Consider the following 27224-nt stretch of genomic DNA (forward strand, 5'->3'; position numbering starts at 1 on the left):
GGGAGCAGGCGTGCCATGTGTGTTCCATGCAGCAAGCACCCTTCTCATAATGGTCTCCCCAAGGGTCCCCCTCCTTCCTGCAGAGGCCAACATACGGTCCTTGCAGGCGAGGGCTGCACAGCACTGTGCCCAGGGGGGTTTGGGAACCAGAGGACCCTGCAGCTCTGGCAGCCGCTTCTCAGGAAACTGAAGAATCTGAAAAGCGGGTGAACAGAGAAAGGCTAGAGTTTTCAATCCAAAGCAATGATGCAATTAACAGGCAAATAAATACACAAACCTTGCAGAAAGCCAGAAAAGAGGAGATTAAAAAAAAAAGTACGAAACACCTTTCCAGAGAGAACAGAGTCCCAGGGCCCCAAAGGCACTGCCAGTCCACTTCAGCAGAAGCATTGACCCTGGGGAAACAGCGAAATGGGAGCCTCTATCAACCTGAGAAGTCAACCTAAGTCCCCACTTCCAGAAGCCACCTGAACCCTTGACCCACACCTGTGGTACCTGCTGAGTTCAGTGGCTTTCTAATCCAGCCTGGCTTAAGACCAACTTTAAATACAGTCCCTGATATTCAAAATTATTTGTGAACTAGCTATGCTTAATTCTGCTGAACACTTTAAAAAGAAAAGAAAAGGGAAGAAAAGGTGAGGTAAGGTGAGGTGCCACAAATGTGTGTACTTCTGCTATGGGCTGACCAGCTCTAAGCACTTTCACTTTGAACTTTCACACAGTCATTCTCAACATAAGGCTAGAACTTGACCAAGCCTGAAAGATCAGCAAAGGTTCAGACATCTAGAACGTCACAGATCCAGGAGAGCAGGGTGTCAGAAATCCTAAATACACAGATGGAGATCCTGCAGGCTTTTTGGGAAGGGTTCTTGATAACTTCGGTCTCTTTTACTTTTGTCAGCCGTTGCTTTCAAATTAACATTTTTTAAGTCAATACATTCTACCCTTCGACCTCTTGAGAAGGAAGAAAAGGTGACATTTTAAAGGGGTGTCCAGAGGGTGGTAGAGGTGATTCTCCTGCAGTGACATTCTGAGCAGGCGTGACACACACAAACATGCCAGAGTTTCATAAATAATGTTTGTCTTGGCTTCAACACCTCGGAGAAGACGGCTTCCAGATCCCTCACACTCAGGATGCAGCTGATCAACTTTCCACAGGAGGCCAACAGGCTGGAAAACAGGTTTTACCTAAAAGAAAAGGAAGAGTGAGTCAGTGCCTTCCTGCAGAGCTCCACACCACAGAGCTCTGACCCCTCCCTAACAGTCTCCATCCCATGCGGCACGCTGCCTGACCACAGGACCTTTGAACATGCTGCTGTCTGGAAGGCAAATGAAACTCCTCCAGGTAATTCCTTCCCTTCCCTCAGCTCCCAGCTTGGGATCTTTTCTCGGTTCCCCACATAGACCTGCCAGCCCACAACCTCTTTTCTCCATGTATCCTTCCTTCCTAGTACTTCTACAGGTGTTTTAGTGAGGGCTCAGCAAAAGTTTTATGTGTGAGTCCACAAAGTAAGTATTTGTGACCCAACTCACTGCTGTGGGGCAAAATCAGCCACAGACAGCACAGATGTTTGGGTATGACCATGTTCCAATAACACTGTTGTATGAACACTGAAATTTGAATCGCATATAATTTTTAGATGCAGTTTGCCGACTCCCCGTTTATGTGATCATCTGATTCATGTCTGTCCTTTGCTTAATCTGGAAGCTCCTTGCACGCAGACCCTTGTCTGAGTTCACTCACCTCTAAAATCTGTTGAAGACATCACCTAAAAGGACTTAGAAAAGGAGAGAAGTCTGAGAGGTCAGAGCCACCACCATCACGGGCATTATATAACCACATGTGGACAAAGACTAGGGATTTAATAGGATTGATTGATAAAGTAATAACTACTTCTCCTAATGTATGATCTCAAATATAAATATTATCACACCAGGTAACTATTTACTAAAAGATATGGACACCCTATTTTTAGGAAATATATACTTAAGTATTATTTACATATAATATATGTAACTTACCCTCAAACGGTTCAGGAAAAAAAATCTGTATTCACACATAGAGACCCATCATTGGACAAATGAGGCGAAATGTTGAAATAGAAAAATCTGGGTAAAGAGTGCTCCCTATACTATTTTTTTTAGGTTTAAAATTATTTCCAAACAAATAATAAGGTCAACAGACTGTAGAAAATGAAGACAAATCCCCATAGCCATGTCCAAGCTGTACAGGCTGGCTCTTTACAGCAACCAGTGCCACTCCTCCTGGTTGAAGAGTGCCGGCTAACTCCCACTGACCTACGTCAACAGCCCAGGCACTCACCCCGCCCTACAGATGCAGCCTGAGGGTAAGCCTCCCACTGGGCCGGCTCCACAGTCAGGTCTCCCACTGCATCCCCTGTAAGCTCACTGATGAGGATGAGGGATGGGAGCACAGGGACTGGGGAGCCAAGAGTCAGACCAAAGTGAAAGGACTCAGTTTTTGATACCTACACCAGAGCAGACGTGCACAGGAACCAAAGTCAACCACAGCAGGCCTGCTGACTCTGGGCAGGGGAAATGCCAGAATCCACAGAGGTGTTAACTTTATATACCTTCAACCTGCTAAGGATTCACCTTTAGGACATCCCAACATTTCTGATCTGGTGACATGCCATCTTACAGATGTCCCAAGAGCATACCCCAAGGATGTTCTGCCAGGTCCCCTGCCTGCAATGTAACCCCATGTGCAGCTGCTGATACACCCCGTGCTGATAGGAATAAACACCCACAGGATGGGAAGAGTCAAAGCAGATGGTGGGAGCCCTCCACAACTCATCCGGCATGTCACTAATCCTTGGGTTCCTTCCATGGCGGAGCTAAACCTCCAGAGTCGCTGTTGGAAAACAGAACACAACAGATCTTTCTCACACTTCCATGAGAAGCGATTGCTCTGGGTACCTGAGAACTCCCATGAAGGTCACTGGCTGTTGGGAATTCCCCACAATGATGTGATCCCATCCCAAGTCTGAATGGGGTAGCTGGCTGCCCTTCAGACCCTCTGGTGCAACCGTGACTCGGGAAGTTGGCAGGACTGTGGATGCAGGGACAGGGTGAAGAGGCTGGCGGTCAAGTTCCAGCCCTCTTCACTGCATCTGTCTCCCCGAGGTTCTCCCCCACGGAAGGGGGTGCAGAGGTGCACAGCTGCAGCTCACCTGTCGACCCCTACGCTCACTCAAACCTACTTCTTCCTGAAACACCCTCACTGCCCCCTGCCCCTTAATCCATTTTAGGCTTGTTCCCTGGGCCTTTCAAACCTTCCATAAGCTTCACCAACTCTGAGAAGAGCTTCCTGCCTGAAACAGGTGCCCCTCCTGGCTGCCCACAGCACTCCTCCCTGTGGCACTTACCAGGTCACCCTGTGTCAGAGTTCCTGGTTGTCTTCCTGTCACAGCACAGGCTCCTGGAGAGCAGGGCCAAGCTCACCAATCCTGCACTCACGGGGAATGAAATGAGCAGGATCTTGAGCTGGACACGTAAAGAGCATGTCCAGCTCAAGAGCGTGACAAGCAAAGATTTCTAAGAAGACTCTCTCGACCCCTTACTTCCCCCCCAGCACCGCCAAACTGTTAACGACACTCCTGCATCATCATCGAAGTAAACCAGAAAGGATGTCAGGGTGCCCCTCTGCCCCTGCCCTCCCTGGAAACCCCATGAGAAGTGAAGGCACATTACGATACTGTGACCCATGCTTCTTCCTTCCGGATTTCCCATTGTCCTGTACAACAACATTGGCTTATCACCATCCCGGAGGAGAGGAACATGTCCCCACCTGTCCTGCAGGAAGCTTGTCTGTTAGTGGACACAACCCTGAACATGAAAGTACCTGTTCATCACCCTGGCTGCTGACCTCTTGGTGCATCAAGCAAGGATGTGGCTGGAACAGGGCACAGAGGCCACGGGAATAAACCACGACAGAGAAGGAGAGGGAGGAAGAGAGGCCCCATTTGTGAGCGTGCCCAAGATAGACAGACACGAGGATTACTGCGTGTCATGGGAGCCCTCTGCCATCCCACCATCTTCACCCCAGCACAGCAAAACGGGGAAAAACAAATGTGGCTAGCTTCTACAAAAGCATTGCTAGTTAGGGTTATTTGTGTTGTTTTGGGTTTTTTTTCTCTCTTTCTTTTTTTCAAACAGATTCTTAGGTACCACTATAAACTGCATGTGAATAAGTCAGATTTAGTAGTAAATTTTCATTGCCACAAAAATTCTTGTTCACATAGCCTTGTCCCTTATAGACATAAAACTCAAATAGTTTTAAGATGCACAATACCGTAGCCAAGAACTGCCCCCCAAGGGCTAATATTGCTATTCAAAAAAAACAAAAATGCCTTGTGAAATGCCCACTTCTAACACATGAGCTCGGTCTTCTGCAAGAAGGAGGGTGGCACAGCCTTATTCGCACTGGTTCAGGGGCAGCCCCTGATGATGTTTCAGGCCCAGGTTGGATGTTCCCATCTTCGGGGGGACCTGCAGGGCCCTGGGTCCCTTTCGACTTGTTTCGGGCCTCATAAGCTCACAACATCATTGCCTCTACACAGTCCACATGCAGATGCGCTCCAAAGAGCTTCATTCCCCATCCTCAGACCATGAGGAATTACGGGGTGGGCACAAGGGCCTTGTGCCCACCCCAACCACTCAGGAAGTCCCTGCCCTGAGTGTGCGTAGCAACTGCCACTGGGTGCTCCTGAGGACCCTGAGCCCTGGGCCTCAGCCCAGGAATAAGCAAATCAAGTCTGTTTCTCCTACTCCCCGCGTTGCCTCCAGGGTCCCCTCGCAGCAAACAGCCACGACATGCCCTTTGTTCCAAAGACGAGATGCCAGGCATGGCCTCCAGGGTTGCAATGGAAATCTCATCAGTTTCTAATTAAATTCCCACCGGAAGCTCTATCCTCAAGAGGGTGGGAGGCAGGCGATTCTGGAACAATTGCCTGCACCCCCACAGGCCACATTTTCCCCAAACCTAAGAAGCAAAAGAACAAGGGCCTCCCTCTTGGGGTTGGCAGGAGAAGTGTGTCCTCCCAGCACCATACCTTGGGGCAGCATGTGTCACACATGCCAGTGCCACCTACCAGACAAATGGGAGGAAGGACAGCATCTGCCTTGCCTTAGGGGATGCCCAGAGAGTGTCATAAAAGTCTCCTGTAATGAACCAGGGATGCAGAGAGGCCCAAAACAGCAGCCCCAGCTGCATGCGAGGCCAACCAAGCTCAAAACACATGCAACCAGGATTTAATAGCCTTTTGAAATATGGAACCATTTCAAAGTCCCAGGGTTCTCTGTACTCTGTTTAGCCACCATTTACTCTCTTTTAATTAGCCTTCTTAAGTACAGAGTTGGGATCTCTTTTCTACCCCCACCCCACATACACACACCAAACTCCAGGCCCTACACATTAGAGGCCATATCTCATGTATTCTAACATCCCAGATGTTGGAAGCCTAAAAGGAAGGCTGCCTGCAGCCTCGCCCTGCCCACCTTCTCTCTGTTTCCTGCTTGGCTGAAGCAGGCAGGATCTAAGTCACGAGATGTTATCAGAACTACACCCGTGTAATAGTAAGAGCTAGGGTACTGCCTGGCTGCCCTGGCACCAGGAACATGATCTTCCTCTTTGCATTCACTCATGAAATCACTCAAGGTCATGATCCAGCCACATCCGATTTAAACGTACTATGTCCCAGAATGAACCAAAACATTTCGTTGAGCTACGTCTAAACAGGAAAGACAAGGACCTGTGAACAGATGATCACATGTAGACAAAGTAGTTCTCAAAAACACTAAACAGAACATAAAGTTACCCTTAAAATTGTTGTTCTTTTCAAATGTATTGACCTGAAAAGTTGTCCATGATATGCTGTTCAGGTGAAAAATGTTCCAGGACAGCATGTGTTGCATGGTCCTGTTTCTGTCAAAAAAGCAAGTTCCACATATGTACTCACACACACCCTAGTGGCTATCGCGAAGCAAGGAGATTAATTTTATTTCCCCTTTTTCTTATCTGTATTTCTATACCATACATTGCACTGGTAACGTAAACAGCCTCTAAATGGTCTCTCTAAATGGCCAGACGTCTTTGAGCCTGACAACTACAGTAGTCCTGTGTCTAGTGATTTATTTCAGGTTCATTCCCATCCTTGTATCATTGCAACCATGAACAGAACAAGCTTCTGACGTGAGCTACTTGAAGTACAGTTCTTCCCGACAAACAGGGAGGTGGGCTGGTCCTGGATGATAAGGAAAGCTGGTGGGAGGCAGCTGAAGTAGATCAAGTTACAGAATAAATACTCCAGGAAGGAAGGCTGAAAAGGAATGAGCTAAAATATTCAATGGAAGTTAGAAAAAAAGAAGGGAATGCACCCAAAGAAAGCTTCAGGAAGAGAAGCAGAAGTCAATTGGAAATGATAATATACTAGAAAAGATCAAAGAAGCCAAAGTTTGTTCTTTGTATAAATGAATTAAAATCAAACTTCCAGGAAGCTGGATCAAGAAAAACATAACCAATATTAAGGATGAAAAGGGACCATGAGCACACATGCTACCAAGATTAAAAAGATGACAATAAGAGAATGTTGTGAACAACTTTAGGAAGATATATTTGAAAACTTAGATGAAATGGACAAAATTCCAAAAAAAAATACAACCCATCACAACTGATCCAAGAAAAAAAAAGACTAAATAGTCCTATAAATATTCAAAGAACTGATCAATAGTTTTTAAAAATCTTTGCACAAAGAAAGCATCAGGTTATTCGCAGCCAGTTTGGGCAAGATCTAGTAAAGATCCAGGAAACGAATAATTCTAATCTGATACCAACTACTTCAGAGAAAAGGAAAACAAGTCACACACCCCAATCTGTATTAAGAGGCGAGTCAGACATTCGCCACAGCCTGGACAAGGATATTCCAAGTTTAGAAAACCACAAACCAATCTCAGTCACTAAGAGGTACAAGAGAGTCCTAAACAAAACATTAGCAAACTGAATACTGCTTTTATTTAACAGACTGTATCTTTATCTAATAAAAAATATGAGTTGTGAAATATAAGAAAATCAGCAGACTAAATGCAGCAATGTATAAAAAGGTAACACGACCATGACCAAGCTCATTTTATCTCAGGAACGCGAAGCTGGTTTAATGTTAGAAAAATCAATGAATAAAATTCTACCACCCTAACAGAGTAAAGGAAAAAGTATGATGTTTTCAATAGAGCCAGAAAAAGCATTTAACAAAATTTGACATTAGCAAATTAGAAATAAGAGACTTCCTGGTTAAAAAAAAAAAAAAAGAAGATTTTAAAAATCTTGTAGCAAACACTACTCTCCTCTGTCAATACAAAAAGCATACCCTGTAAGACCAAGAACAAGACAGGACACCTGTTATCATCACTTCCATTTAACAATGACTTAAAGGCCAAAAAGGAGTATAAGAAAAAACAAAAAGAGGGAGAGAAAAAATGTTGAAGGACTTGGGGGGTTGGTCCTAGCTTCAGATGATATATGTATACAGAAAACCCCAAAAATCCCCATTGATACTACTAGAATCAATAAGAATTTAGTGAAGTTGCTATATTTTTAAAAAATCAGTATTGTAAAAAATCAACTGCGTTTTTAAACATCATGAAGAAAAAGTGAGAAAAACAGTGTTTTTAAAAAGATACCAGAGACCAAGTCTCAGATCCTGTGACAAGGGCTTACGGAGGAACCTGTCTTTGAAGCTGTCCCCAGAGCGACCACAGAGCAAAGCTGGCAGCGCCGGAAGCAGAAACCCAGGACCAGAGACTGATCCTGAGGGACACAGGAGCTCAGTATGACAGATGATCTGGGGTCAAAGACTAACACACGTGGCTTGGCTGGGTCCTGAGTTTCTGCCTAGAACGGTGATGGCGGAGAGAATTCCTTTGTTATAAGTTACCACGTGTGCAAGGGCCCTGCTATCGTGTCAGAGAGTGAGTGCCGGTTACAAGGAAACACGCCAAAGCATACTTGGAGATGTGGTTTCTTACCTGCCCTTTGCCCTTGCAACTGTTCTTTCAAAAGCAGAAGTAGTATCTGCTACCTTAACACCTACCAAGTGGTTCATTGACTCATTTGCCTTTGGAAACGAAATCGCATTGTGGAAGAAATGCCTGCACCTCCATCTTCCCGGCAGCATCATTTCCCATGGCCAAGATGTAGAAACAACCTTAGTATCTATCGGCAGATGAATGGATAAAGAAAACGGATATACATGCAGTGGAATGTTATTCAGCATTTAAAACAAAAGGAAGTCTTGCCAATAGCAACAATGTGGATGAACCTTGAGGACATCGTGCTAAGTGAAATAAGTCAGACTGAAAAACACAAATGCTGTATGATCGCACTTACAGGTGGTATCTAAAACAACCAAACTCATTTTTTTTAAAAATCAGATTTGTGGCCACCAGAGGTGGGTGTGTTGAGGATGGGGGACTGGGTAAAGGCAGTCAAGAGACACACAAACTTCCAGGTGTGAAATAAATAAAGTACTGAGGATATATATAATGTATAACGTGATGGCTATTGTTATAGTTAACACTGTTGTATGGTGTGTTTTCAAGCTGTTACAGGAATAGATCCAAAAAGTTCTTATCACAAAGTAAAAAAAAAATTGTAACTATAGGAGATGACAGATGTTAACTTACTGTGGTAATCATTCCACAACATGTGTATGTTATTCTGCACACCTTAAACTTGTACAGTAATGCTTGTCATTTATACCTCAATAAAACTGAAAAAAAAAAACATTTAAAAACTCATTTGCTTTTGGTGGTGAGTGTCATAGCCAGCAGCAGCGCCTTAACCATCAGCCTGGAAAAGAAACCTGCTCTACTAGTTGAAGAACCCAGACAAGTAAGGGAAGTTTCTTCATCTGACTGTGGTTTCAGTATGAACTTTATCTTCGTGACAGCTGACTCGGCATCAACCTCGCAGTCTAGGCGACAATACTTGTATCTGTGTACTCAAGAAGGGGCCCCCTTTTCCACCCTACACTCAAAAAAGAGCCTACAGATAGAATTTCTGGACAGGGTGATTGTCCTATTTCTCTGCTGGGGCCTTTTCTCATTTCGTGAGATCTGAGTCTACATCAAAAATGGCTCAGCGTACTGCAGCTCCCATGGAGCTACTCTGGTCACCAAATTTGGATAAAACTCTATTCAGTGGCTCAGAATCAAAACAGGACATCAATCCACTTAAACCATCAAGTGCTCCTATTTACAGCCCCCCAGGCCTGGGGCCTGCAGGGTGCAGCAAACCCTTCGTATTGTGACTGATGATGAACATATAGTTTTCTTCACATGACGTTTTATTTCCATGCATTGAACATGAGGTGGACAAAATGGTTTAGCAATAAAATCAGTACAGTCACTACCTTTCATACGTGTATATTATTTTTGCAGTATGGATGAACTAATTGTTTGGATTATTTTCAAAAGGTGCTGCTCTTCACCAAAAGTGTAAATTATAGGCAATGATTTGTTCCCCAACTCTGCTATCTATAACCAAGCTGTGTTTTGTTTATGTCTTTTAGGTGTGATTCATTAACAAATTATTTCTAATATCAGTAATGTATGTACATATGATACTACAACCATTTTTTAGACATGAATATAGAAAATGGTAGTTTTAAAGCATGAATGTCTCAAAATATAAAATACCTGGAAATATATCTAATGAAAATTTGTAATAGATTTACAGAGAAACTTTTGAAAGTACTGAAAGACAGCTTTGAAAATATCTGAAAAATGGTAAGTCATTTCATGTTCATGGATTGGAAAAGTCAACATAAAGTGGCTGATTCTCCCTAAACTGATCAAAAGAGTCCACACAGCTCTAGCCAAAACCCCAAACATTGTCGTGCTGAACCTGAGTACTGATTTATACAGGAGGACTGAGGGCCAGGGAGAGCCAAGGCCGTGCTGGAGGAGTCGGGGAGATGTGGGAGATTGACCTTCCCAGGCATGGAAAAGCTGTGGATGATGGTCAGTTTCATGTGTCAACTTCACTGGGTCACATGGTGCCCAGATGTTTGGTCAAACATTATTCTGGGCATGTCTCTGGGATGTTTTTGGATGAGATTAACAATTATATCTGAAACCTGAGTAAAGCAGATTGCCCTCCCCAGTGTGGATGGGCCTCATCCAATCTACTGGAGGCCTGAACTGAACGAACAACTAAGGAAGGAGAATTTGCTCTTCCTGACTATTTTTGAATCGGGACATTGGCCTTCTCGTACCCTGAGACTAGAACTTACACCTTTGGCTCTCCTGGTCCTCAGTCCTTCAGGGTTGGAGCTTTATAAATAAATCTTTTTCTCTATATGGATATAGGATTGTTTTCTCTGGAGAGCCCTGAGGAACAAAGCTCAGAATTGGGTCTGATGTAGATTTGTGTCTTACCTTTGCCACTAATAACTGAGACCTTGGGCAAACAACATCCCCTCTGTGGACCCCTGAGCCCTCATCTCTAAACTATGTTCACCCCCAGCTCTCACACTGAGAATCCCACACATCTGAAGTACATCCCCAAAGGACCCACCAACCACACTCCCCTCTTGAAGTCACAACATCATCCTGACCTTCCCACAGGCTACCTGCAGAAAACACACCTGGCATTCAAGTTTATCAGTAAACGCCATGCTCACTCCCTGCTCCGGGGAATCGATTTAAGAGAGGCTGAAAGAGAAGTTTCCATTTTTGTGTATAGTGTGTGACAGATGGGGCTGCTCAGACCAAGTCCCCCAGAGCAAGTACAGGAAGAGCGTCTTGTCTAAAATTCAGTCCTCCCTTTCCTCCTGGAAAGCGGACTTTTCAGTGTTGGCACTTGGGAAAAGTAGGCAATAACTGTTTCTCTGTACATGTTTCCTGTTGCTTTCTGGGTGTGTGTGCTGTTGCAGGGATCAGAGCAGTTGCTCCCTAAGCAGCACATCCCAAGGTCAAACACTTGACCAGAGAACAAGAACATGTGCCTGGCCTTGTGGGATTTTCAAAGGCGAGCGTCCCACCACCCCAAGCCCGGGAACCCAGGAGGCAGCTGCTGTCCCCACGGGTACCTGTATTTGATGTCAAATACTGTGGAGTCCTCATCCTCATCATCCTCTTCATTTAGTGGGGCCATTTCCACTCGCTCGGCTGGAGTGGTGATGATGTCATACTTGCGGGTCTTCTTCAACCTCTTTCCTGACCTGGAAGAGAAGCACATTCCTGAGAACTCCATAATCCCCACCGAGGCAAACCACACTGCTGTCCCCAACCCGGGTCCCAAGAGACCTGGCAAATACCCCAGCTCCTGGCCTTGATAACCCTGGTGGTCCTCACCCACACAACAGAGATGATTATACCTGCTCTGAATGCTAGAAACCCCAGTGACCAAAATAGATAATAATAATAATACCCAGGAACAACATTTTTAAACGGCAAAATCAATGCGAAGAAAATCCATGATGAACAAAAGGTCAAAATGTTCAACAAGGACGGGAGCCAGCCCTGCACTTGCACGGCCATGACACACCCTGCGGCCAGGCCCCGCCCCCTTCACCCTCGGCCCGGCCCTGCGGCCAGATGGCCACTGCTCCAAGCACAGGTGGCCCCGCTGGCATTAAGAGTGCTGCCCCCTAGGCCAACCACGTGGGATTTGGGTCAGAGCCTGGCCGCTTGCTCCCTGTGTGGTCATGGGCAAGTGAGTTAATCTCCCTAAGCCTCACCGTCCTCATAAATAAAACGGCATAGGAATAATATTTGCCCCGCCCCAGGCGAGGGGGAATTAAATGAGATGATGCGTGCAACAAGCCTGTACACAGGAGGCTCTCAGCAGAAATGACTGTTAGTAAATATAATAAACAAATGGAAGTGTTATAGCCTCTCTTCTATGACCGGGACTTATAAAAATGAGTCAGTATTATATCCATCATGAGGATTTATGAGGCTACTGGGTTGTAACACTAAGCTTTTACCTCTGAAATAATAGAGGACCACTGTGGGCCACCAGGAAAGTGCTGAGACAAGGCCTTCAGTCTCCAGTGTCATTCTGTCTGCGTGAAGGATGCGACATTTATCAGGGAATGGCTGAGCGTTCATGATGCCACTGGGAATACTGCTATTATTATGACTACTGATGCGCTTTGCATTTATTTCTCCAGTCTCCTGAACTCTTTCCCAAATGCCTTATCTTCTCCAGTGTCCCTCCTTTTTAAGTGTATTCGATACGGTCTACGAGAAACCAGCCGATCCCCAAAAATCATAAACAGGGCGCTGAAGAATCACATTCTCCAACCATTCTTCCTGCAGAGTATAAGCCATTCCCGATGGAGACCATGTCAAAGGCTCATGTGAGAGCTCTTTGTCCTTGGCATGCACAGACTCTCTAAGTCCACAAAACAATGAAAACACAGGTTTACTTTCAAAGTTTCATCCCAGTTTCTTAGCAACATCAATTTGCTCGTCTTACCTACCTAGTATGATTTACCAACAATACAACGTATTATATGTGAATAACACTCCCAAAGTCATTTGAGTTCTCTGGGTAGAGACTTTGGGAAACAGAAAGAAACTAGCTATAAACCTTGAACCCAAAGTCTCATCACAGCACAATTTGTCCTCCATGCTTTTATCACTGGGGAGGGATGGAGGGAGGGAGACAGAGAGAGAAAGAGAGAGAGAGAGACGGGTGTGAGACTGCTTGGATTTTGAACATGGGATGACGCATACTGCCCGAACCAAGCCTGGTGACAGGAGATAAGAGGGGCAGCATAGCCAGTTCCTCCCCAGTGGTCACGGGACAATGGTATTTTTGAAGCAGGCCTTGTGCAGGGGTATAAATGTTGGCTTTATAAAAACACCACTGGCCCCACATTCTCACCATCAACAGATTCTTGATTTAGCTCCACCTCCCCACAAAGGAGTAAAATAAATCTTTGCATCCTGCCCTAGGTGACTTATAGTCCCTGACCAAATCCATCTCCAATACTGGATGGGGGACATTTAAGCCCAGAAATGACTCCAAATGTCACAGGCAATCCCTCAGTCACAAGGACCACCACCCATCCCCATGCCCCCAAAACAAGGGTCAAGCTCCATCTACACAGACCCACACACCACTCCCTTCTCAGGAACACAGCCCACACCACACCCGGACGATTCATGGCTGCTCGGAGGGGCCCTGGCTTTGCGCAGGAGCAGACTGGCCCTTCTGCAGACTGTGCCTGAGCCCCAACACACACATCCAAGGCCTGGGCAAGCCCCTTGTGGACACCCAAAGACAGAGAGGGACCAAGTTTCAAATCCCCTGTGAAGCCAGCCCCTTTGATAACTATGAAGCCACTCTCTTTTTCACCAAAGCCAGGCTGGGCTGGGTTTTCTGTCACACACAACCTAAAGAAACCCAACTGCCGCAGGGCCGCCAAGAAATAAAGGCGGGCGCAGCACGGGCTGAAACCACCGCTGTAACAATAAACACCATCTTGGGGGTTTTCCATATTTTAATAGTAAACCTCCCATATATTAGTATAATTTTCTCATTTCCTCAAACCTTCTAAAACCCTCAGCCTCTTCCCTGCTCCAGAAACAAAGAACCATACATGTAAAAGTACTTCAGTGACAATATAAAAATTTTTGCTTAGGGCTCCCTGTGAACAGGCTTCCCAAGCAGACAGACACCCTGGTGGCTCCTCCTTTCAGGGCTATTTATGAGCACACTGTTCCCAGCAAAAGCCACAGGCTACATGGCCACTGGGGTCTTTTCAGGGGACGGTGGCTCAGCCTTGTGGACAGAGCCCTCGCCTCGCTCCGAGTCGCACGCAGGTGAAGGAAGAAGCACCTGGTTCTAGAAGGAGCCCAGGTGTAGAGTCGGACTTGGGTTTAAAACGCAGTGTTTCTGCACACAGGCCTGTTGCCTCCGCTGTATGTGGATGTTGGGGATGGGGGACTGAGCAGGAGAGCAGCTTCAGAAAACTACTGTGCATACCGCTTCCTGAAGAAGAAAAGGGAGGAGGAGACTGAGGAAACAAAGAAGGAAAAAGGGATTGCTGGCCCACCCCCAACAGCATGGCCCCTTTCAGGCAAGTTGTCTTCCCCAGGACATGGTCTCATTAGACAAGGTGGCCGCGACAAAGTGATGGCAGTGGTGGATTTCAACAAATGTCCACGCTGCGCTTCACGGGATCAGGCAAGACCAGGGACACCCTAGAAGACAAAGGATCCTTCCACTGGAGCCAAAATACACATTTCTAACAAGACAGAGGAGAAGTTCAAAATTCTTTTACCCTGAAATGCAATCCTAAAGCCAGGGGGTTGTTTATTCAAAGGCCCTTTCAACAGCTGGTCGGCAGCAAGTCCCAGTGAGCACTGGCAGGCTCCGCTTATGCAAACACAGAGGTGAGGGAGGGGCGCTCAGCTGAACAACCGGGAGAGGGCCCTTCCTTCCTCGCCCTCCCCGCAAAGAGAAACAAACAAAACAAGCCCACAGGGTTAGTTTGTGTTCGAAAGTTCACTTTGGGGGTGTGGTGGTCGGATCCAGAGTCAGCACACCCAGAGACTGGGGTTCAGATGGCAGGTCTACAAATCCTTTGTCTCGGTGCCTTCCAGCGAGTCACCACCCCCTACCTCCATCTGACAGGGCGCCAGCCAGGCCTTCCTGAACACAGGGGCTGGAGAGCCTCCCTGATGCAGCCGGCAGCGCCACCACACCTCACCCTTGTCCTGGGGCTGCCCCTCCCCACCATGCTGGGCCCCTCTGTTCCAGTACCAGCACCCAGGCAGATGAGATCACTCAGAGTACTACATCAAAGCTCCAATGCTCCTCTGCCCCAGAACACAGAAAACCTGGGAAGCAGGCCTGGTGTGACATAAACATTAGAACAAACGTGATGATGTTTGGCCATTTGGCAGCCAACTCTCTGCCTTTGAGTGAAGGAGATACAACGAGTGGTGCTCCCAAACCCAGCGAAGGCGGAGCAGCTACCCAGCTTCCACACGGCACTGCCATGCAGAACAGAGGCCCTGCATTTCCAGATATTTCTACTTATCACAAAAAGCAGGAGATCTAATTTTGCTTTGAAGACTCCCCATTTTTAAGGGCCCTTAACTGCCTCTGTCAAAAACCACTGTGCAGATCAAAATAAAACAACAACAAAAAACTTACCTGCAGGCCATCAGTTCACAACCTATGACTCAGTTTCCTGGCCATGGTGTACTTGGTCACCAAGCATGAGCCAAGCATGAGTGACAGTGAATAATTCAGCTAAAAACCATGCACGCCCTGAGAAATGGAATGATACTCAAGTTCAGCCCAGGCCTCCCTTATACTCGTTCTCCAGCAGTTCCATCACGACTGTAGGGTGCCGACTGCCATTTACACGACCTAACTGCTCCCCTGCCCCTTGGGCACTGCCCCCGCAGGACTGACAAAGTGGCACCATGTTAACTGACCCCAACAACTGTGGGGGTGACCAGTCAACTGTTAACTGACCCCAGCACACGACACACAATGGGTCCAGTGGGGTTTGTGCTTCATACAGCATCACACAACATGGGCCAGGCAACCCCTAAAAGCTCAATGACAATTTTCTAGGGCTTTTCTCTCTAACACTACAAGCATTTTGCCTCTTCCTGCTCCTGGCCCTTGTTTTTCTTCCCTCTCTCAATGCCTGAGGGACAAACCCAATTCTCATTCTTCTAAGACAAAATAATCATACCCCAGGTTTGACCTGTTTGAGGAACCACCTGAAATATGGCCACAGCAGTGCCCTAAGACCTGTTCCTCCAGCTCTCAAGTGTGTTTGCAAAGGGCTGGGTCCATTTCATTTTCATGTGAGGTGCCAGCTAGGAAAGCGAGGCATAGAGCGAGGAAGGCAGCCTCCAGGGGCAGCTCCACTGGTTCAAAAGCAGCAACAAGATGACCAGGAAGGACTCTTTGATGAACCCAGGGGACCCAACACAGCCTGGAAACTCTGGTTTTACTGTGCTTTGGGGCACGTGTCATAAATGACCCTTTCAGCATCTCCCTGCCCCTGCCACAAGTCAGTTCTTGCCACCACTCCCCCCGCTTTGGAGACAAGTACTTCTCAGCAGAAGCTCCCGAACTGTTCACCTCAAGCCCAGATGTTCAGCTGCATGACTGGCATTTCCATGAGTAAATTCCACCTGTATGTCATCATCTCTCACCAAACCTTCTACCCTGATGGACCAATCCTAACCCCCTTCACCATGGACCCCACTCCAGGCCCTTCCGGGCATCCTGACATGTTTCTCTTCCTCCACTCAGGCCTCCAGCTCTCCCTCCTGGTGCTTCCAGCGCCTTCCACAGGTCTCACCAGCCATCCTGTGTCTAAAGCCACCCTTTCATTATTTCACTCCTGTATTCAAATCTTCCCCTTCCTCCTCTGACCCACCACAAATCCCAAAATCCTCCAGCTGGAATTCAAGTCTTCCAAAATCCACAACAGGGTAAGGGTGGAGAAGGCTGGACTGGAAGTCAAACTCCGGACCTTCACCTGCTGCATGGCCTTGAGCGAGACAGTTCTTCCCTGTGCCTTGATTTCCTCATCTGTAAAATGGAGACTCCAATAGCGCAGCACATAAGAATGAGGAAACATCTAAACAAAATACTTAGCACACAGACTGACTGGTATACAGTAGGAGCTTAATAAATAATAGTTGCTATTATTACCAGCATCCTAATGATTCCAAGTGATCGTTTGCTCAAACCCTACCCACAGCAAACCCTGCTTGGTCCACTGGGCCCTGGAAGAACCTCTTCTTCTTCACACCCTGTGCAGTCCTGACCCTCCCCCCCACTTGCCTTCCTGGGCCACTCCCTACCCCTCCAAAGCCCCCCAGGCGCTTCCTTTGAGAGCTTACCTAGTGTTGCTTTTGATACCTCACTCCCCCTTTTGAACCGGATTGCTTCTCATCTGCCCAGCAGCAGCATCCAAGGGCATCATCCTTCCTCCCAGATTGAAATGGAAGTTCCCTCGCCTCTGAGTGTTCCCTGTGGCAGCCCCTATATTCACAGGAGGTCTCATTAAACACACTGGGAAGAACTCGCCATTCAGCCAGGTTTCTCCCAGGTCTTTGGCTGGGTGTTGGGGACACCTAGCTTGCCCAGTTCAAAACGCAGCCCACAACATCTTGAAGGCCCAGAAAAGGCCAAGCTGAAGGTCAGAACCACTGGGCTTAAATCCAACTTTTCCTACAAATTCACTGGGTGACCTTCATTTCTGGGCCTCAGTTTCCTCACCTGTAAAACAGATAAAGGGAAAGAGGCCAGGGGAGTTCTGAATTCGAGGAAACCCGACACCTGAGAGGTTACAAAACCCCATGGCCTGGGTGCCCTGCCCACACTCTTTGCCACACCCTCCTCTGCTCCGCACGGGCCACTGAGTGTGGGTTTCCTCCTCGCTGCACCCTCAGAAAAAGAAATATCAAACCTGGATTCCTGACAGATTGCTCTTAGACTACGTACACGTTTTTAAAGTGAAACCATGACATGATTCTAAATGCATGGTCCCAGAAATTCCCTTTGCAAATGGTTACAACCGAAATATTAGCCATAAAACGAACACAACCCAGGAAACCTTCTCTGCGTGAGTCCTGGAGGATTTCCCTCCTATGACCCCCCCCACAGGAGGCTAAGCACTCACACGGGTCCATGGGCACCAGAGTATAACCAGTAAAGCCAGACAAGCCAGAGGGCTCAAGGTTAAATTAAAGAGCAATTTTCCTCCCTTTCCCAGTTGATAGAAGAAATCAGTGGAAGGTCCCAGGTCATCAGAGGCCTGTTAATAAGGGCACCTCCTGCATCCTGGGATTCAGTAGTCAAGGGAGGCAGGTCCTACAAGGGGTACTATGTGCCCAGGGAGGCTCTCATAGACTAAAGGCTTACCCATTCCATTTTACACGACTCAGAAGTAGATGCACCTGCCTGATTCTTTGGGCCATCTAGCTGTATCTTCATTTGCAGGCAAGAGCAAAAGGTTGGGGATAAATTCCATCTGTTTTCAGAATGGTATTTTTAAGCACAATAGGACATTTGGCTGCCGAAAGAGGAGGGAGCCGGGGACTTGGTGACTCCGTCTCACTGTAAACATTGCAGTAGTCCTTGGAAGTGTGGACTCTAGTGATGGGACACGGACGTCCAGAAAGGCACAGTAACTGCCCACAGTAGATGACCGGCAGGCCTCACAGCCAGGACTCTCAGGGTTTCTCCACCTTGGCCGCACTGACATCTTGCGCTGGATGACTCTTTGTTGAGGGGGCTATCCCTGGTCTCTCCATCCTAGATGCCAGCAGTGTCCCCTTCGTTAGGTCGCAACAATAAAAAATGTCCCCACACACTGCCAGCTGCTCCCAAGAGGAAAAACCTCCCCAGGTGAGAAACAGCCAAGAGGCTTGTTCTCCCCACGAGCCACGACTGTTTTCTTCTAACTTGGTAGAGAACTGAATCGAGGGCACCCTCTCTACCCCCTTTGAAAGCACGGGTGGACTTTTGCTGCATTAGGTTTGTTTAACGGTCTCCCTTCACTGTGGCACACAAAACCAAGTACGAGGGCAGCTGGATGGAAGTGATCCGGAGGTACGAATGTCCAGTTATTAGACAGATACTTACGGGGTGGGGCGGTGATGCCCATCGTGATGACTCAACCTGACGCTACTACATGGTATGTTTAAAAGTTGCTAAGGGAGTAAACCCCAAAGTTGCCATCACTGAAAAACCCACATTTTTTTTTCCTTTTTTAAAATCTGAGATGATGAGTGTTAACTAAACTTATTCCCCAATATACACGCCAAGTCATTATGCTGTACATCTTAAATGTATACATTTAAGATGCTGTATCTCAATTATATCTCAATGTAACTAAAGAAAAAATCAACTAAAACTTTATATTAAATTAAGATGAATATGTTTCACTTCTGTAGCTTTTCCCTCAATTCAAAATCTTAGTCAAAGCACCAGAAATGACCTCCTGATGTGAAACCAACTCCACAACCTCTCAAAGTCATAGGAAGGGGCTGGGCCTTCTAACCACAGCTCTGCCCAAAGCTCCCAATGTATTAAAACAACACTGACATACAAAGGCGCAATAACTAAAAACATTTCAAAATGGCAACATTCTCCAGATCCTAACAGTATAAGGCTTTTACATTTTTTCTTAACTTCCATTCTATTACAAATGTCAACACACAGTCAATGGGAAATTTGGGGGTTCCAGGCTAAGCAGAAAAGTTTTTGTTCCTTTTCAAAGACCTGGCTGAATAAAATAACTGAGCGTCCCTGCTTCCAACACCTGCGGGACATGGTGGTGTGCACCTGTGCCGCTGATGCATGTGCAACACATGGGTGATGGCCGGTCACCTAGAATTCTTCCTCCTCTCCATCCCCCAGGAAGCACCAAAACAAACCCTCCTTCCAGACAAGGGGACTTCACAGGGCTTTTGAAATAAGAGGTGGCTGGGCCTATAGCTGAATGGAGATCTGGGAGAAAGGTAGCCTGGGAGGAGAGCTGGGAGACTCGCAGAGACAGGGAAAGGCTCCCCAAGAGGACAGGAAAGTTGTGGTTTCAGGTGGCAGTTTCTAAATGTCTCCACCTTCTTGTAAGACACCAGAGTGTAAAGCTCAATCCCCCAGGTCTCAAAGGGTAAAGTTAGACCTAAGAGAGCGCATGGAGCAGAAGGTGCTGAGAACTCGTGTGTGTGTGTTGTCCCTGCATCCAGGCTACCCGCCACAGACACTCCGACACAAAAAAATCGGAGGAATCCAAGTTTTATACTAACTAGACACAGCCTCTGTGTTCATTCCCTCCCGCTCTCAGAAACATGTCGAGGAATAGACATGAGGGGTGGCTTCATTGTGAGCTGGGCAGAACTGCTTGTGCAACACACACACACACACACACACACACACGTACTCGCACCAGAGGGCAGTCTGCCTCCAAACTGCCTTTCCCACCTTCCGATTCTGTCTCATTTTAAAATTGTTTTCCTTAATGATTGAAATAAGGCAAAAAAGTACAAATGAGACTACAAATGAGGAAACTTTATGGATTAACAAGTACAGGAAGACATAGCTACTCAACCACAACAGAAAGCGGGAAATGCAGAACAAAGCAATAAGATACCAAATCATACTCATATGGCAAAGGGACATATCCAGTAATTCTATTGACTCCATGTAGAAAAGTCAAAACCCCAGCGTACTCTGGGAGCACTGGGAGGCCCTGGCAAGGCAGGCTTCTCACAAAAGACAACTCAGGAAGGCCAACAGCCAAGAGCTGGTAGTGTGGTCTTGGTGAGACAGGGAACTTCAGGCAGCAGGGCGGACTGGGGCAGGACATTCAGGCCCAGGGCCACAGGACACCTCTGGAGAACCCCTGGAAGTCCAGGAGGGCTGGAGTAGCAGACAGAGCCAAGACAGGAGCTCAAGAGGGAGGCAAGGCCTTGGTTGTGAAGAGCCACTTTGCTCACATGTTAAGAAGAGAGGGTGCAGGGAGCAGGGGCAATGTTGGTGGCAGAAGCACCCCTGAAGACTATTGCTGTGTCTATTTCAGAGACAAAGTGGGGATTCAGGGTGGGCAGAAGGGCTGGCAGGTGGAGCAGCTTCCTCAGGGTAAAGGGTTGTACGCACAGGTGGGATAGCCTCAGGGTGACTGGGGGGCAGAATGGCCAGGAATGGGAACTGCCTGCTAAGAAGCTGGGAGAGGGAGCAGGTAAGAAGGATGCCCGGCCAGTGCAGCCCGCCTTTGGGAGCCTAATAAACGGAGCCTGCAGAGGGCCGTGGAAAGAGGGAAAGGTCACAGTATGGACCACTGAGCGGCATGATGGAGCCCTGGCACTACCTGGGCCGTAGACTTGTAGAGTGCTCTGGAATCAAACAGATGACTCACACCATGCCCTTAGATACAGCTTTCTCCTTTGCCAAGGAGCACATGTGGACTGTGTACCATCTGGCCCCTTCCCTGCTATACATGCTGTAAGTTCCGGTCTACGTCAGCAACCAGAGTGACAGCTGTCCACCTGGAAACTTGCCCCCGAAAGAACACCTTCCCAGAAAAGGGAGGCAGATCGTGTCCATGACTGGCTTCCCATGAAGTCAGAACCTTTTCCCAAGAGTCTGCACCCAAGCCAATGAGGACCCACCCCTGCCAGGCTTGGGTGCCGCTCTCCCACTCAAACATGCGGCTCAGGGCCCTCATATCTGGCCACAGGCTGCTTGCTTTTTCTCCCCAGCTCCTGGATAATGAAGAGCAGACTGGCAAAATAGTTCAAATACCTTCCTTAAAAGTACACTGCCTTATGGGTTCAGTGGCCTATTCTGAGCTGTTTCAAACCTGCAGGCTCAGAGTTGCTCTAGGCATCAACGTTCACTCCAACTGAACCATCAAGGAATCAGAAAGGATAATGGAATGTCTGCTGAATGCCAAGCCAGTGAGGGGTATGGAGACACTGGGATGAACTGGTCCCCCCCGCCCTCCAGGGCTGTCTCCAAGTATGGGAGCTGGATACTAAACCCAGCATGAGAAAGGCTGTATGGAGGATGAACAGGGCTACGGCTACAAGAGGCCAGAAAAGGAAGTCACAGCCTCACTCAGATGTCCATGAAAACTCCCCAGATGAAGAGCATGGGAGCTGGGTTTTGGTGGCTGTGTGCAGTCTTGGCAGGTGCTACAGCAAGAACAGCCCAGCCCAGGGACAAGAAGTGTAAGAAAAGGATCCGGCGACAGAGAGAAGGCTCTGAAGGGCTGATGGCCACAAGCTGTACTGGTGTCAGCTTGTAAGGGCTCTGAATGCCATGCCCAGGTAATGGCCACAGGGAGCCAGTGAGGTTTGCGAACAGAGAGGTACAGGCAGTGGCAAGGCCATGGTGAAGAGGGGGACAATTCAATTTTCACATGAAGGGGACCAACAAAGTGAGGAAAACATAGTCTAAGCCAGGGCACAGGATGGTGGGGTGGCTGGGGGGCCACAATTGCCCCTTCTCCATTCTCTTAGGTCCACTGGCATTGAATCCTACAGACCCACAAGGCAACATGTTGGTTCAAAGTTACACCGCAACAAAAGCAAACCTACGGGTAACTCCCCGCCCTGCCCTTCCAGTTCTGGTTTCTGCTCCTGCCGCTGAAAATGCTCCCACTGGGAGAGAGCAAGCCCCTGGCCCCAAACCTCCAACAGCTGATCAAACACCGGAGCACACTGTGTACACTTGGAAGGGGAGGGAATGGGCAGTGAATGATCACACACACACACACACACACACACACACACACACACACACACTACCCAGCAGCCCGCCTGAGTAACAGGATACATTTGGTTCATTTCCTGCACTGAGAGGCAGCTCTTCCCTTCTCACCACCCCAGGGACCTAGCATCCTTCCCAATTTCCCAGATACTTCTTCTTTGGACTTGAGCTACCTACAAAAGCCTCTCCAAGGTCCCTTATGCCCACAGAGTTTTCACTGGGCCAGCTCAGACAGGCAGAAGCATGGTAGAGTTGTCTCTGACCCCACTAACAGAAAGTACTGAGGCACTGAGTCACCAAGCATCCTGAAGCCCAGCTTTAATCCTGGCTGCAAAGCATACCGCCGACACGCATCCAGTGGACATCACGACATGCTAGGTACTGCTTCTTTTGGTAGCAAGAGAAAGGGAAAAAAGACAGGGGGGGGGTTAAGGGAACCACGGATGGAAGAAGGCAGAAAGGTTGAAGTCAGACAGACCTGCGTTTAAATTCTATTTCCACCACTAAGTTTACCTGGATAAGCCATCATGCCTCGTGGGAAATATTTTCCTCAACTGTGAGATGGGTATAAAAATAAATTATATGTAAGGTTACCAAAATTCAGAGTACTATTGTTAGCATTAAGCATGAACAGAGAGTTCAAGGAAGACCCATATTTACTTTATATCTATCCAGTTAAAAGAGGAGAAAATTCCTAAAATGTTCCCAGGCACACCCGGCGAGCAGACCACTGCGGAGCAAAGGGAGCAGGGGTAGACGGAGCGCACCAATATGCTCGGGTGAAACCAAGCGGTGCCTTCAGAGCACCTGTGCGCGAAGGTGGTGAGGGCGCTCAGTGACAGCAGCAGGCGGTGAGGGCGCACAGTGACAGCAGCAGGCGGTGCAGGGGACCTGCTGGGGAAGAAATGAGGCGAATGGACCCACCTGAAGACGCGGAGCAGCAGGCAGGCGATGAGGAAGGCAGTGAAGGCGCACGCCACAATCACGGCTGCCTTCAGGGTGGGCAGGTCTCGGAGCAGACTGGAGATGCGGGTCACCAGAGCATCGCCGCTGCTATTGGAGCTACCGCCGCCTGCCACCGCCGCCTCCCCAGACCCGGTCCGGGTGGTGTTCACAGGCCCCGAGCCAGGCGGCGGGTGCTCTGGGTGAGGCGCCGCTGCGGACTGGACACGGCTGGCGCGGGCGGTGGGAACGGCTAGGAGCACTAGCAGCAGCAGAAGCGGTGGCAGCAGCAGCAGCAGCGGTGCCGTGCGCATCATGCGGGGCGGGTGGCACGGGGCCCGGCTGAGTGCGCGGCTGAGCCCAGGTCCAGTACCCGCGCCGAGGCCTGCGCCCCCGGGGCTCCTGTGGCCGAGGCGGCTGCGCGGTGCTTGGCAGGAAACTGCAGCGCCCGGAAGAGCCCGCGCCACCGCCACAAACACGTTGCACCGAGTCATTCGACGGACCGCGGCCCCACATGGGCGGGGCAGGCCGCTAGGCCGGGGTGCGGGCTGCGCTCCGCTCACCCGCGGCCCCAATCACGCTAAGGATCTAGGACCCCTTTAAGAAGTAATAAGAGCCAGGCTCAGCCGTGTGCAGGCTCTGTGCTGCAGTTTCCATTTTATTTCATTCAGTCCTACAACCCCTTTAGTAGATAACTACTTGTTATTCTCATTTAACAGTTGATTTAGGAACCAGAGGGCCAGCTCACAGCAACCCAGACTGTGCCAATGAAAGATTCTGAGGCTCTGGGACTAGGAGGCCAACCCCCATTTTATTGATGGGGAAACTGAGCCATCTAGAGTGAAGTGGATTGTGCGATGCCCTATGCATTGCATATATTTCAGTATCTCCCTAAGTTCCTTCTCTGTCAGTAAGTTTCTTAACTTATGGCTTCAATTATTCAAACATTTTGCAGCTCCACTTATGAACTGGATTGGAATGTGCATTTCTGCATTCATAACTTCACTGCGGACAGCAGTTGAGGGGATTCATACTCAGTCTCCCTCCTGGGCTGAAGTTTCAGACCCCAGGGAATAACTGCTTGCTGCCTCTGATTTGCAAGCTAAGTGATGCTTAAGTGAAGGTTCTAGTGTGAGGCACCGGAGTGGGGTGTGATGGAGAGCACAGACTGCTTTCCCGGAGCACCAGAAATCATGAACACCGAGGACTTCAGGTGCCGCCTTTCACCCTGGGGACGGGTTCTGAAAGGAAACCCCTTCAGTGGTGGGTAAACAGGTAAACGCTCTTGGCAAGAACCCAGTGACCTTAAACAACTCACTCCTGGACCTGACAGAGAAAAAGACAAAGAAAGTAGAGTGTATTGGTGAGCTATTACTGTCTAACAAATTATCCCCAAACTTCACAGCTTAAAGCAGCACACACATATGATCTCACAGTTGGTGTGCTTCAGGGTCTCTTATAAGGAAGGGTGCAGTTAAGGTGCCAGCTGCTGCCGGGGTCTCACCTGAAGACTGGAGTCGGGAAGGATCTGTTTCTCAGCTCAATCAATGGTTGTTGGCCAGATTAGGCTGTCCACAGGCTGTTGGACCAAGCGCCTCAGCTCCCCACTGGCTGTTGGCCACAGGCTGCCCTCGGTTCCTTACCATACGGGTTCTTCTGGCGTGGCCACTCACCTCACCAAAAGGTGCAAATCCAGAAGGCAAAAGAGAGTCTGCTAGCAAGCCAGAAGCCATCATCTTATGAAACCCAATCACAGAAGTGACATCCCACCCCTTGCTATATATATTCTGTTGGTTAGAGACAAGTCACAGATCTTGTCCACACTCAGAAGGATGACACAAGGGTGTGACTATCAGGGAGAGGGGATTCTTCAGGACATCTAAGGAGATGGCTGCCATTGCATGTGCTACATTTCGATTCCATGAAACGAACACTAGTCAGGTTATCAGAAGTCACCACCCACAAAGTGCTATTTGAAGTTTGTTGACTATTCCAGCATGCTCCAGTGGTGAGAAATTTGGACAGATCACGAGTCATGTCTCTTCCAATTCAAAAATACCACCTCATGGAAAGTCAAAAATGTTGCTTTAGCCCTGGATGGTGTAGCTCAGTGGATTGAGCACAGGCTGTGAACCAAAGGGTTTTGGTTCAATTCTCAGTCAGGGCACATGCCTGGGTTGCAGGTCAGGTCCCCAGTAGGAGGCATGTGAGAGGCAACCATACACTGATGTTTCTCTCCCTCTCTTTCTCCTTCCCTTCCCCACTCTCTAAAAATAAAAAAGAAAATAAATAATTTTTAAATGTTGCTTTAATACAAAGCCAGTATTATCATGTCATCATGATATAATCTATAAAAGAAATTCCTAATGAACCATCCCTGATGTCTACGATTCTGCAGCACTGGCTCCAAGGCATAAATCTCTGACATCAGAAATTCTTAGGTACCTCTAAAGCAAAGAGCTACTGGGGTTTGGGAGCTTCTTAGTCAAGATGCCAGGGAATTAACCATCAAATTCAAGTTTGTTTGTTTGTTTATTTTAATGTCTAAAGTGAGGACAGTCATACTTAGCTCACAAACGTCACTGGAAGCAGTCAGAGCAGGGAGAAAACATTAGTGCCCTGACCCTTCTTTTACCACAATTCATCAATCAGCATAGATTTGTGTGACTATGTAATACTGACTTAACACCATGAATGTAGAAAGCATGGAAGTTTTTTTATAAAAGTAAAATTTTAGAATCTTTCGTTCCTCATTATTTGCTGTGCAAAGCATCAACAACAAAGGATTTACTTACGAAACACCCTAAATTAGAGTTAAGTGTTTTGATTCAACCAACCACCCATATACCTTTTTTTTTTAAGCATGGAACATGGATGACAGGCAACAGAAACCAACTCTGGCTGATTTCAGAAAAGGAGAGTTTCATTGGAAGCACGTTGGGTTGCTGTTAGAATCAACTGTCAGATTGGAAGTTCTAAAAGTGTAGTCTGTGGACTCCTGAGGGTCCGTGAGACCCTTTCAGGAAGCCTACAAAGTTAAAACTAATCCCATAATAACACTAAGATGTTATTTGACATTTTGACTGAGTCAACATTTGCACTGATGCTACAAAAGCAAGCAAGGGTGATGGGACCTGATGGTAACCTACCATAAATCAGGACGAGCTACACTCTAGTCATTGTATTCTTCACGGCCATGTACTATAGGGGAAGAAAGCCAGTTTCACTTCAGAATGTCATTGAACTACCCATGAAATTATTTAAATCTTGACCCTTGAGAACAGACCATTTTAATATTTTATGTGAAGAAATGTTAAGTATGAATAAATCACTTCTGCTGCACAGCAAAGCATGGTGATTGTCTCAAGAAAAAGCACAAGTGCAAACAGAACTTGCCACGTTTTTCATGGAACACCATTTTTAATCAGAAGAGTGCCTGACAAACTTCAGACCTGGTCTTTGACAGGCATTTTCTCAAAAACGAACAAGATGAGCCTGTCACTTCAAGGATAATAAGTAACAGTACTATAACCAATGATAAAAATTAAAACCTTCAAGTGAAAATTTGAATTTTTAAACAACTTGTTAATTCAGATGCTTTCTGCCATGGGCTGAACTGCTTCTGAATACTTTAAGACTTTTCTGATGATCATGGTGATACTAAAAAGTGTGGGGTTTGGATGTTGTATTATGAAATACACCAAAATTTGGAAGAGCATGAATTAGCATACCAATTTTTCCAAATGGCCAATGCACAATCATGTAAGGGTGAAAGATCCATTCAAGGTACAAGATAAACCAATGGATTTAGAGGGAACATAGTACAAGAATTCATTGGTGTGGTTCCAGATTTCACATTGCAACTAATATTTAAGAAACCACTACTTGAAAGTTTTGGTGAGGCAACAAAGAAGGATGCCTATACTATCTGAAAAGGCTCTTAAAATCTCCTCTCTTTTCTATGCACGTCTGGGTGAGGCTAGGCTTTCTTCAT

The 27224-nt window shown here is 47.4% G+C and overlaps 1 protein-coding gene across 3 annotated transcripts; it reads right to left on the reverse strand.

Moving 5' to 3' along the window:
* Window positions 1–288: 288 nt before the first annotated feature.
* On the reverse strand, window positions 289–24012 carry FAM174B (family with sequence similarity 174 member B). Of its 3 annotated transcripts, XR_005082448.2 has the most exons (5): window positions 23213–24012; window positions 11109–11240; window positions 8109–8230; window positions 1745–1778; window positions 289–1188 (listed from the first exon to the last, which is right to left on the reverse strand). XR_005082448.2 is itself a non-coding variant. In XM_037145072.2 (4 exons), exons 1-3 carry the CDS (start codon window positions 23722–23724, stop codon window positions 1766–1768), a joined length of 657 nt encoding a protein of 218 aa, XP_037000967.2. In that variant the 5' UTR covers window positions 23725–24012; the 3' UTR covers window positions 289–1188; window positions 1745–1765. The 3 variants fall into 3 exon arrangements, 2 of the variants coding, with proteins under 2 accessions (XP_037000967.2, XP_037000969.2); XM_037145072.2 differs by lacking the exon at window positions 8109–8230; XM_037145074.2 differs by lacking the exons at window positions 1745–1778; window positions 8109–8230 and having other exon boundaries at window positions 23213–24003.
* Window positions 24013–27224: the final 3212 nt, after the last annotated feature.

Source organism: Artibeus jamaicensis, unplaced genomic scaffold (assembly GCF_021234435.1).
Source record: "Artibeus jamaicensis isolate MK-2021 breed Jamaican fruit bat unplaced genomic scaffold, CSHL_Jam_final scaffold_612, whole genome shotgun sequence".
NCBI classification, from domain to species: domain Eukaryota; kingdom Metazoa; phylum Chordata; class Mammalia; order Chiroptera; family Phyllostomidae; genus Artibeus; species Artibeus jamaicensis.

What these genes read in the sequence shown, in the direction of transcription:
- FAM174B (XM_037145072.2), bottom strand. Translation starts at nt 23,724, where the DNA reads ATGACTCGGTGCAACGTGTTTGTGGCGGTGGCGCGGGCTCTTCCGGGC. An exon ending in CTGCTGCTCCGCGTCTTCAG is followed by an intron (nt 11,241 to 23,212) that starts GTGGGTCCATTC and finishes CTTCTCTTCCAG; the next exon opens with GTCAGGAAAGAGGTTGAAGA.